Below are 12,633 nucleotides of genomic sequence, written 5' to 3' on the forward strand. Positions count from 1 at the left end.
GTTTTACCATTGTCGAAATGTCTTGTAACCGGGATTCTGAGACTGATCGGGTCTTCCCGGGAGAAGGAATATCCTTCGTTGACCGTGAGAGCTTATAATGGGCTAAGTTGGGACACCCCTGCAGTGTATTATCTTTCGAAAGCCGTGCCCGCGGTTATGTGGCAGATGGGAATTTGTTAATATCCGGTTGTAGAGAACTTGACACTTGATCTTAATTAAAACGCATCAACCGCGTGTGTAGCCGTGATGGTCTTTTCTCGGCGGAGTCCGGAAAGTGAACACGGTTTCTGGGTTATGTTTAACGTAAGTAGGAGTTCAGGATCACTTCTTGATCATTGCTAGCTTCACGACCGTTCCGTTGCTTCTCTTCTCGCTCTTATTTGCGTATGTTAGCCACCATATATGCTTAGTCGCTGCTGCAACCTCACCACCTTACCCTTGCCTACCCTTAAGCTTAAATAGTCTTGATCTCGCGGGTGTGAGATTGCTGAGTCCTCGTGACTCACAGATACTTCCAAAACAGCTGCAGGTGCCGATGATACCAGTGCAGGTGACGCAACCGAGCTCAAGTGGGAGCTCGATGAAGATCTTGTTCGTTGTGTTGCTTCTTTTCATGTTGATCAGTAGTGGAGCCCAGTTGGGACGATCGGGGATCTAGCAGTTGGGTTGTCTTCTTTTATTTTGGTTCCGTAGTCGGACCTATGTGTGTATCTTGAATGATGTATGAATTCATTTATGTATTGTGTGAAGTGGCGATTGTAAGCCAACTCTTTATCCCATTCTTGTTCATTACATGGGATTGTATGAAGATGACCTTTCTTGCGACAAAACCACAATGTGGTTATGCCTCTAAATCGTGCCTCGACACGTGGGAGATATAGCCGCGTTACATTTATGTAGGAGTAGCAGAGATAGGAGTGAAGAGGCAGTTAGAAAATTGAATATCATTGGTCACCAGCGTTCCTTGTTGCACACCACCATCCCCATCCTGCCGTGCCGTCTCATACATACACCACCTTGCACCCGGGCACAGCGGCGCGCAGTCCGGATATATATACACCTCAGTACCTCACCAATGCTATACCAGGACTAACACACAACAGACATGTCTCGCCCTGTACTCATGTAACTGTACGGTCTCTACACACAACAGACATTCTTCATCATGCAACCAACGTCCGTATTCACCTTGGCCGGTCATGAGCTGCTCCTCAACCTCTCCAGTCTTTCAAGGTGAGACTTGAGCCATGCAAACTCGTGGCCCATCTTCTCCATGTGCGCCTCCGCCATGTGCATCTCCTCGCTCAGTAAGCTCACTCGCTTCTGCAACCACTCTATGCTCTCCTTGCTATATGAACCCAAGCCGCTCGCAGAAGCCTCGGGACTGACCATGAGGACCTTGGGGGATCTACTGAGCAGAACGATGATTGTTACCTGTGATAAATACAGTGTCACAATAGAGCAAAAACTGAGCATTCCCCATGATAGGATAGGCCACCAAAAGCCTTGAATACTTGCCTGCATTAAGATAACGATGGCCACCAGCATCACTCCTAAAACCGGACCAAATTGACTAGACCTCATATATGAGGCGAGTGAGCCCCAGAATTCTTGTGAAGTGGATGCCAAAGTGCCTACGCTTTGTTGACGATGTTCAATGGGAGGAACAAGGCTACTCAAACCAGAATCGTATGGTGCCGAAGCCATGTATGCGACTGTATTTTCCAAAGGACCTTCAATGTTCAGACTAGGCCCTGATTCAACATCAGCGTTCATGGTGATGGAGGCTCCTGCAAGAATCAAGTCATTCAATTGTTTCAGAATTAGACATTTGCTGCGTGCGGCCTAGGATGTGATTTGGATCAAACAAGCCAAATCACGGCGAAAGAGTTGGTAAGTGGTAGAAACTGCAAATACAAACCTTTCCGAGAGATGCTATCCTGCTTCAAAATATCATGGGCCTAAAACACGCACGTGATGAGAAGGATTTTTACAATTTGAAATGTAAATACCACTGAATAGAAATATGTTCCAGGGATTGCAAGAGACGTACAAGCTTGATCCAGAGACCAAAAACCTCACGGCATTCATCCTTTGTTGATTGCTCTATTTTCCCTGTAATATGAACATGATAATATAAGAAGAAGCAATGTCTTGAATTCTAATAATGAAATGCTCTTGGGAGTAGAAATAAGCTAATCACACTACAGACACAAGAAACAATATCTTAGAACTAATTCCATATTTAAAGTAAAGATGTAATTAGGAAATAAATTTGATCCACCCTGAGGCATAGGTGTGTGTTGTTTGGGGTTTTAGTTGGCCTTTTCCTATCTTCATTATGGAAAAGCCCTTCTTCACCGCCCAGAACTCCGGTACATTATCTTGGTTTCCTGCTTAATAAAATGATGTGCAAAGCATTCGGACGTTCTCTAAAAAGAATCAGTACACAACTAAAGACATCTGTGCAGAGAAGTCTATTAGACAGCAATGAAGAGGCCTTGGTTTAACTGCCACCAGAAACATGATAATCCACCAACTTGTTAGATAATGTTTATACGTAGCTTCTGTGTATACTTTTTCGAGAAAACGCAAAAGCTTTGCGTTTCTTTTCATTGAAAAGGGGAAGGTTCAGTTACAGTCATCCGATGGTGCGTAGGTTACAGCCGGTTTTTAGTGTACATCCCAGGTTTGAGGCAGCACGAGTCGGAGGCCAGGTGCCCCAGCTGCCGCCCAAGAGCGGGCCTCGTCCTTAATGCTATCTAGAAGCGTGTTGAGGGATGGCGTCACATTGTCGAAGACGCAGCTGTTCCTGTGCTTCCAGACCATCCATGGCATGAGCAACGCGACAGATTTCAGGGCCTTGCGTAAGATCGGCGGCGTGTCTTCCTTGGCATTTTTTCACCAGTCCGTAAGCGACAGTTCCTGCGTGGGGATCGGGGCTGGGATGCGTAGCCAGGCCAGAGTCTCGTGCCATGCCTGTCGGGCGAGGGGACATTCCATCAGCAGATGTCGCACCGTTTCCGGCTGCTGGTCACATAGGAGGCAGCGTGGGTGATGCTGGAGGCCGTGGCAAGCCAGCCTCTCTGCAGTAAAGCATCGGTCCTGGTTGGCCAACCAGTGGAAGAACTTGACTCGCGGCGGCGCCCAGCATTTCCAGATTAGCTTCCAGGAATAGCAGGCTGTTGATCCATGGAAGGTGGCCATGTAACAGGACTGCGTGGAGTAGTTGCCGCTCGCCGTCCATCTCCAGATCAACCTGTCCGGTGTGGCGGAGAGCTCGCTGCGCTGCATGATCTGCCAAAGCTGCAGATACTGACCAATCTCGCGGAGAGTTCTGTGTATACTCTGTATATTGTATTTGTACACTTCGTGTACCCTTATATATATGAGATAGCCACACCCGTATTGGGTGTCTGAGCAGTTTCCCACAAATCATAATTGTTTATCAGATTAGGTTACGAACATGTCTTCCACCGCCGCTAGTGTCCCGATCCCATCTGCCGCGGCCGGTGCCGCACCAGCCGCCGCCGCCGCCGCCCCGCCCGCTGCTTCTGGTCCACGGCGCTCGGGCCAGCGCTGTCTCTCCGTTCCTGGCGTCACCCCCACTGGCCTTCATCGCGGGTGCCGCCCGCGACAGCTGCTGCGTGGGTCGCCTCGCAGGCCGCTACCTCCATGCATAGCCAGCCGTGGCTGATTCCCTACGAGGCCACCTCGCAAGCCCATGCGGCTCCCGCCGCGCCCGCGGTGCCATCCCAAGCGTCGCCCGCTGTCTACGGTATGTGGTCAGCAACCTCCTACGGCGCATGGCCTCCGGCTGCATACGGCGCAGCACCCGCGCCTGGGTCGGCTAACCTGGCTCCACATGGTGCGTCTTACACGGCTTCCTACAACGCAGCTGCCGCTGCTACGTCGCCCTACAGCACTGCACCGGCGATCTACGGTGGGTACCAGCCGGCTCCTCCGATCGAGCCGTACTATGGTTCTTCCCCGACACCGTATCCTCCACCAGCTGCGGCTCCTTCGACGGAGCTCGTTCACATCTCACTGACGTCTGGTGGTGGTCCGCATCAGGGCTACTACGCGGCTACTACGCACTGCCTCCGCCAGATCATGTCACCGCTGCTGCACCGTTTTACTTCACGCACCTAATCCTGGTGAAGCTCACGACGGATAACTACCTGTCGTGGCGGGCACAGGTGCGGCCGCTTCTCTACAGTCGCTACTTGGAGGGCTTTGTTGATGGTACTCTATCGTGCCCTCCGCCATATCATCCGGGGCATCATGCGTGGGTGGCTCAAGATCAAGCCATCCTCTCTGCCATCCAGTCCTCTCTCACGGAGGGAGTCTCGTCGCTGGTCATCTTCGCCGCTGCGTCTCGGGACGCGTGGACAGCTCTTCATACCAGTTTTGTTTCGCAGTCTCAGGCGCGGGCTCATGATATTCGCACTGCGCTTGGGGAGGTGAAGCTTCATGATCTCACCGTCACCGACTACTTCAACAAGGTGACGGGTATGTCTGACACACTTGCCTCCATTGGCAAAGCTCTTGGTCCAGAGGAGTTCACCTCTTACGTGCTCAATGGACTGAGTGACGACTATGATAATTTGGTGGAGAATATCAATGGTCGTGACACCCCCCCTCACCCCCATCCAGCCACGTGAGTTGTATGCGCGCCTTCTTGCCACGTAACAGCGCGTCCAGGCTCGTCGCTCTACGCCGAGTTTCCCTTCCGCCAACGCTGCAACGCATGGGAAGGGCAAGCCCTACAAGCCACCAACTGGTGGCAAACCTCCGCCGACCGCGCCTAACTCACGGAACACCACTACCTCCACGGGAGCTCGAGTCCGTGCCTGCTGCCCTTCATGTGGTGCTCAAGTCCCCTGCCAGCTGTGTGGACTTGACAGTCACCTTGCCTCTCAGTATCATCGTCGCTTCAAGCAGGATTTCTTGGGGATCGGGAACAATGGCAAGGGTAATGAGAAGCAGGCTGCCCTAGCGAGTCATGAGCAGGGGCATACTCCTTCCTATCCGGTTGATGCATCTTGGTACATGGATATGGGAGCTATCAATTAGGGATGAAAACGGAGCGGAAACGGATGGAACTGAGTGCTACCATATTTGTTTTCATATTTTTTTGCAGAAGCATAAACGAATACAGAAACCCTAAAAATGAATACGGAAACAGATAGTACCGGAAACGGACATGGAGCAAATACAAAGGGGACGCGGAAACAGAAGTGTGTGTTCACCGGAACTTAAAAAATCCTTGAATCATAGATAAATACACACAAAACACAACCAAATTTAATGAATTGTTAACATGGCTACAAAATAATATCATTATGTTAGCAACTTAGCATAGTATTGTAGTAGTACTGCACAATTGAGTATAGGGTCAAGCTGAATACATGTGTGGTAGTAGAAGTTGGGCTCAAATGATCCATTCTACTCATTGTATAATTGTGTGTTGTTTGGTGGTTGGACTACAAAACAGCCATAGGTCCATAGTAACACAGGAAATTCCATATTCACGGAAATGGAAAGTTCCGTTTCCACGCCTGTTCCACCGGAAAACACCGTTCCGTTTTTGTTTCCATTTACACATTAAAAATTCCACTTCCACTTCCATTTTGCAAATTTCCGTTTCCAATTTCGTATTTCCTCTCCGTTTCCATTTTTCCTCCGGAAAAACGGAAAGTTTCCACTCCATTTTCATCCCTATTATCAATCACCTGACGAGTGAGATGGGCAAGCTCTCTACACAGGAGCCCTACCGTGGACACGATCAGGTTCACACCGCTAATGGAGAAGGTATGCACATCTCAGATATTGATGAGGCATCACTTCTTACACGTCGATCCACACAATTACGTCATCTTAATGTCCTTCGTGTTCCCTCTGTTTCACGTAGTTTGCTTTCAATTCCTAAACTTACTCGTGATAATAATGTTCTTGCTGAATTTCATCCTTTTCATTTTTTTGTTAAGGGTCGAGACACGAGGGACGTACTCCTTAGAGGTCGACTGCGCCATAATGGTCTCTATGCACTTGATGTGCCACCAGTTCCTAGTGCTTTCAGTGGTGTTCGTGTGTCTCCATCACATTGGCATGTGCACCTTGGTCATCCTGCCACTCCCATTGTTCGCCATGTACTTCATTGTCATGAGCTTCCAGTCGTGTCCAATAAACATGTTGATGCAGTTTGTGATGCCTGTCAGCAGGGCAAGAGTCGTCAGCTTCCTTTTTCTGAGTCGAGTCGTGTAGTCAATAAACCGCTTGAACTTGTGTTTTCGGATGTATGGGGCCATGCCCAAACCTCTGTTAGTGGTCATAATTACTATGTCAGTTTCATTGATGCTTATAGTCGGGTCACTTGGCTTTATCTTCTTAAACGCAAGTCTGATGTGTTTAATGTTTTCTTACAATTCCAAGCGCATGTTGAGCGTCTGCTCAGTCATAAAATCATTCATGTGCAGTCCGATTGGGGGGGCGGGGGGGGGGGGGGGGGGTAAGTATCACAACCTCAATGCATTCTTTAATAAGCTTGGAATTACACATCGTGTGTCTTGTCCTCGTACACATCAGCAAAACGGTGTAGCTAAGCGTAAGCATCGTCATATAGTTGAGACTGGTCTTGCTTTGCTTGCCCATGCGTCCGTTCCTTTTCGGTTTTGGAGTGATGCATTTTCCACCGCATGCTTTCTCATTAACGGACTCCCTACACGACTCCATCGGATGAAAACACCACTTGAGCTCTTGCTGAATGAAGTTCCTGATTATACGTTTCTCAAGGTCTTTGGGTGTGCGTGTTGGCCACATCTTCGTCCATATAACCAACGCAGGTTGGAGTTTCAGTCTCAACAGTGCTTGTTTCTTGGTTATAGTTCTCTTCATAAAGGGTACAAGTGTCTTCATGTTCCCTCTAACCGCGTCTACATCTCACGTGTTGTGGTGTTTGATGAGAATGTTTTTCCTTTTTCCGCACTTCCGATAACCTCCACCACTCCCACTACACCTGAGAAATCTGTTTTACCTTTGCCTGGTCAATTTATTGATGCTGCATATGCCCCCTTGTTGCTACCTAACCATGGTGCAGGTACCGGGCGTGGAGCACGCCTCAAGCTTCTGGATGAGCAGCCGCCTACGTCCCCTTAGACGTTCGCCGAGCCCGCTCACGGCGCTCCTCCGTCACCTGGCTTGCCGACGGGGCTGGTCGAGCCGAGCCCTGCTTCCTCGGTCCAGCATGGGGCTGGCCACGCGCTAGCCGAGTCGGCTGAGCCGGTCGAGCTGGCCGAGCCAGCTTCGCCCGAGCCCGCCTCTGCCGCCGGGGCCGAGCCGGTGTCCCCGCCCGAGCCAGCCTCTGCCAAACCAGCGTCCACGCCTTCCTCGTCGGGCCGGTCGCCTGGCGCGACTGGCTCTGCGTCTGGGGAGCGGTCTGCATCGTCATCGCCATCTTCACCAACCCCGTCTCCGCCGCCACCTCCGCCGCCTACCGCTATTCTGCGTCCTCGTACGCGCAGTCAGAATGGTATTGTCGAGCGCACTGACGGCACGGTTGCGTGGATTGTGGCGTGTATGGCACGGACAGATGCTAACCCCACGGTTGAGCCTCGGCATTTTCAGGCGCTCTTCGGATTCCTCATTGGCGCAATGCCATGGAGCAGGAGTTTCAGGTACTACTGAGGAACGATACTTGGCACTTGGTTCCTCTTGTGTCTGGTGTCAACATCATTGACTCCAAGTGGGTGTTTAAGGTAAAGAAGCATGCTGATGGTTCTATTGAGCGATACAAGGCACGGTTGGTGGCTAAAGGGTTTAAACAACGGTATGGTCTTGATTATGAGGATACCTTCAGTCCAGTTGTCAAACCTACCACCATTCGTCTGCTTCTGTCCTTGGTTCTTGCCAAAGGGTGGTCTCTGCGTCAGCTTGATGTTCAGAATGCTTTTCTCCATGGGGTCTTGGAGGAAGAGGTTTACATGCGGCAACCTCCAGGTTTTGTTGACCCTGCTCGTCCACACCATTTGTGTCGTCTTGTTAAGGCGCTTTATGGACTTAAGCAGGCTCCTCGTGCATGGCATGCCCGACTTGGCTCGGTTCTTCGACGTCTTGGATTTGCTCCGTCCACTGCTGACATGTCTCTGTTCATGTTCCATCGTCCTGAGGTTACTATGTCCCTGCTGGTTTATGTTGATGACATTATTCTTATCAACTCCTCAGTGACTGCCGCTGATAGTCTACTGTCTGCTCTGAGTGGTCATTTTGCTGTCAAGGATCTGGGTGCTCTCCATTACTTCCTTGGTCTGGAGGTTTCATGGTCCCCTGCTGGTCTGACTCTCACTCAGCATAACTATTCCTTGGACTTGTTGCGACGTGCTGGTATGTTGCAGTGCAAGCATGCTACCACCCCTATGTCTGCGACTGATCGGTTATCAGCCTTGGATGGTGCCTTGCTTCCTTCAGATGATGCTACAAAGTACCGCAGTATTGTTGGTGGCTTGTAGTACTTGACTATCACACGGCCGAACTTTTGCTCTCATACTGTCTCCATGGCTTGCATCTTCGGTCTTCCTCGAGTGCTCTCTCGGCGTTCTCTGATGCAGATTGGGCTGGGAGCCTGGATGACCGGCGATCAACGGGGGGCTATGCTGTCTTCTTTGGTCGCAACTTGATCACCTGGAGTGCGTGCAAGCAGGCCACAATATCTTGAAGTAGCACTGAAGCAGAGTACAAGGCGGTGGCCAATGCCACGGCTGAGCTCATCTGGGTACAGTCTCTGTTGAGAGAGTTGAGAGTCTCTCAAGAGCAGCCACCGGTTCTTTGGTGTGATAATATTGGTGCGACGTATCTTTCATCTAATCTAGTTTTTCATGCTCGTATCAAGCACATCGAAGTTAACTATCACTTTGTGAGGGAACGTGTTGCACATAAGCTTCTTCATATCAAGTTCATCTCCTCCAAAGATCAACTTGCTGACATCTTCACGAAGCCACTTTCACAACCTCGGTTTGAAGGTTGTAGGCGCAATCTTAACTTGCTTTGTACTTCAAGCCACAGTTAAGATTGAGGGAGGGTGTTAGATAATGTTTATACGTAGCTTCTTTGTATACTCTGTATATTGTATTTGTACACTTCGTGTACCCTTATATATATGAGATAGCCACACCCGTATTGGGTGTCGAGCAGTTTCCCACAAATCATAATTGTTTACACAACTCTGGGTCCACAAGGGATTTCATTTCAAGAATATTACCAAAGGGGAGTATCCCCGAAGGTGCTAGGAGCTAGTCTGCGGCAGACCGACACATAACACCTAAGCGTCTATTAGGCGGGACAAGGTGGGTCTAGGCAGAAGGCTAGGCAGACGCATGTTAGAACACTGCCAACAGGAGTCACTGCCCACCGCAGCAAATTTATTGGGTATCAAAATTACATTCAGGATTTAGAAACAGAAAAAAGTTTGAACAACCCCAGGAGAGACTAATTTAACATTGTGCTCATGCTTTTTACCACCAAGAGTGGGTTATTACTACCCTGCTTAATTAAGTCGTGCTATTTATTACTCCCCCAGTCCCATGATATAGTGTGCATTGGTTTTCGCGAAAGTCAAGCTACACAAACTTTGACCAAGTTTATAGATAAAATGTTACATATCTACATTACCTGATATATACCATATGACAATATATTTCATGATACATATAATGTTAATGATTTGGTATTTTAGATGTTGATTGATTCAATAAATTTGGTCAAAGCTTGCAAGGTTTGACTTAAAAAATATCTAATACGCACCATATTTTATGACAGAGGGACTACACTGGTTTAACCATTTTATGAAACTGAATACTTTTCGGCACATTTAATCAACTTTAGTGAATAAAAATTACTCAAGGAAAGTCGTCCTGCCTATTTTAGGAGAAGAGAACTAACATCTGTACAACACTTCTACAACCAAAACTCTCAAAGAGTTTATTTGGCCTGAAGCTTATCAACGTATAAGCTGAAGTTTGAGCAAAGCAATCAGCTGGTAGTTGGCCTAATTCTGTCCCCTTTGACTGTAGCATACTGAGTTAAATTTTGAAAGCACTGGAGCACCATTCAGGATACAATGGATACATCTTACCTCTAAAAATGGTCCTCTTCGAGAACGCTACATTAGTATATACCCTGAGGTGGCAACTGTTCTCATCTACGCTATCTTGTTCAACATCCCAGATTCCCTGCAAGGTAAATAGGCCAACAACAATTCCAGGAAGTGCACAAAACAAATACAAAAACAACAAAATACTTAATAGCTCGCTACACAATATTGGCTTTCCTACAATGACAAATATATGTTTCTGTATGTGTAGAGGACATAAGTAAGCATCCATAACACTCGCCATTTCTAAAATTGAAATCCTTATATGCCCCTAGGCACACATGTCATAGATGCAGGGTGCCCCATGTACCCACATGTGTCATAAACACAGGAGGTTCAACTTTGCAGTGGCATATGAGGATTTAACTATTTATTGTAATAAAAGCAAGGTTCATATTTCAACATTAGTCATTTGTAACAACAATAGGGAGTTCATAGAAGCTAAAAAGGAAGTTTCAAAATTCAAAGTTCATATTTCATTGCCAAAAGACGAAGCTTGGATCGACGTTTGAGACAATGTTTGTTTTTAACCTGTTTGATTAAGGTGCAAGGTATTGCTTTGTTTTTGCTTAACTTGGATTCCACATTCATGTCCATGGTCCTCAAATAGGGAGGAGTAGTGAGCAGCATCTGCCACTATTTATATGCAACGATGATAAATAATGTTAAGGTTTAAAAAGAGATCACAAGTTCAATCACATGTTACTTTATCATGAAATATTACAACAGCCTGTGACACTTTATGCCGCTATGAAATACCTCTTCACTAAAAATTAATTAAGGTATATTTCAATTAAATGTGTGGATTAAGATAATCACAAAACTGAAAACGCTAGATCATGTACCCTAACGCATTAATAATTGAACAGATAGAGCTATGTGAACTATATTCGTCATGCTGAGTTTAGTGGACAGAAGTGATTTCAAGCTACATGAAGCAACATTGTGACTTGTTTCCTGACCTCAACAATGAAATGGTCCCCGTATGGTGCATCACCAATTTCTTGAGATGTCTGAATCACAACATGACTGGTCAAGTAAACAAGAAAAAAGAAACATCAGCAAGTCTTAGCATGAACCATTTATTGCGGTAAAACATAAAAGCTCTTTAGCACATATAGCAAGATCACAGAAAAAGGAAACTGTCCACTGTACTGCTCTATAGTACTGTGTTTGTTCACTTAACCCCATCGATCTTTTAGGGGTGATCTTAAATCCCTGGTCATCGAATGCCGGATCACTTTACTCCCAAGGCCAGTTTGAGAAGAGCTTTGCAACTGTGGCATCACACATCGGTGTTCACTCCATCTTCCACATATACTCTTTTGCTCTCTTCCCTATCTATTTATCACTCTCTTGGGAAGGAGTGATATTTGGAGGGCGTAAGATGTGGGGGCATGATGTCCATTGACAGTATTCATGTGTGCTTAGAAGTGGCAAAAAAGACAATATGTACCATACAATCGTTTACGCTATTAATCCGAGAGTTAATAAAATGGTAATGGAACATTGGGGAGTTAAGTGCACTAAAAACTGGGACTTAAGCAGATAGATGTGGTAGTCAATAACTCAATACCACCCACTGCTAGGCAAAATCAAACTTGGGTTAAGTGCAATCGCAAAACATATCTAAACTCAACGAGAAAGAAAAGTACAGCCTCCGTTCCATAATTCTTGTCGTGGAACGGAAGGAGTAGGTGATAAGCAGCATAATCATCTTCACATACAAATGACATGGATTATCATTAATACAAGAATTGGCACTGTTAGAGTTATATATATATAGCCATGTAACCTTTCGTATTTACCCTATTGTATAAGGGGTTTCCTGCATATATTCCACAACTGTACATGTATATATACTGGCCTATGGCCACCTGGAAATACAAGTTGCATATTCTTATCATGGTATTAGAGCATAGGTTTTTTTTAGCACTTGCAACTCGTGCTTGATCCTCTTCACCGCCGCCGCCGTGTTTCCTCTGGTCCGGCTGCCGGTTTCTCCTCTCTCTCCCCGCCGCCAGGCCCGCTCCCCCCGCTCGCCATCGCCAGGCCCGCTTCTCCCGTTCGCCCCGATCGCTCGAGCAAGCAGCGCCCGATCCCGCTCACCAGGCGCATCCCGCATCACCAGGTCCGCCGTCGCCAGATCACTCGCCTGATCCCGCTCGCCAGATCGCTCGATCCGGCCACGCCCGACCCGGCTCAGATCGCCCATCGCCAGGTCCTCCCGCTCGTCCTCCCGCCTGACCCGGTTCAGGCCCGTCGCCAGGTCCTCCCCGCCGCCAGGCCCGCGGGAGAGCTGCATCTTTCCAACAAAAAAAATGTCTGCTGCATCGGGCTATGTTGCTGTTCCTCGTTGTCCGGTTATTTTTTATGGCACTAACTACACCGAGTTCATTGGCTTCATGCGCATTCATATGCGTGGCATCCGTCTATGGGGCGTTCTTTCTGGCGAGGTCCCCAGTCCGCCGTGTCCAGTTCCTCCT

The 12,633-nt window shown here is 47.8% G+C and overlaps 1 protein-coding gene across 2 annotated transcripts in view; it reads right to left on the reverse strand.

Moving 5' to 3' along the window:
• Positions 1–929: 929 nt before the first annotated feature.
• LOC123052659 (protein VASCULAR ASSOCIATED DEATH 1, chloroplastic) overlaps positions 930–12,633 on the reverse strand; it is a 28,177-nt gene continuing 16,473 nt past the window's right edge. For both annotated transcript variants that reach the window (XM_044475964.1, XM_044475963.1), the window contains 6 exons: positions 11,110–11,176; positions 10,130–10,226; positions 2,054–2,115; positions 1,922–1,961; positions 1,519–1,790; positions 930–1,434 (listed from right to left, as the gene is read on the reverse strand). In XM_044475964.1, coding sequence (XP_044331899.1) covers positions 1,198–1,434; positions 1,519–1,790; positions 1,922–1,961; positions 2,054–2,115; positions 10,130–10,226; positions 11,110–11,176 — 775 coding nt within the window. In that variant the 3' untranslated portion in view covers positions 930–1,197. The remainder of the gene's footprint in view (positions 1,435–1,518; positions 1,791–1,921; positions 1,962–2,053; positions 2,116–10,129; positions 10,227–11,109; positions 11,177–12,633) is intronic.

The sequence above is a fragment of the Triticum aestivum genome, chromosome 2D (assembly GCF_018294505.1).
Source record: "Triticum aestivum cultivar Chinese Spring chromosome 2D, IWGSC CS RefSeq v2.1, whole genome shotgun sequence".
NCBI lineage: Eukaryota > Viridiplantae > Streptophyta > Magnoliopsida > Poales > Poaceae > Triticum > Triticum aestivum.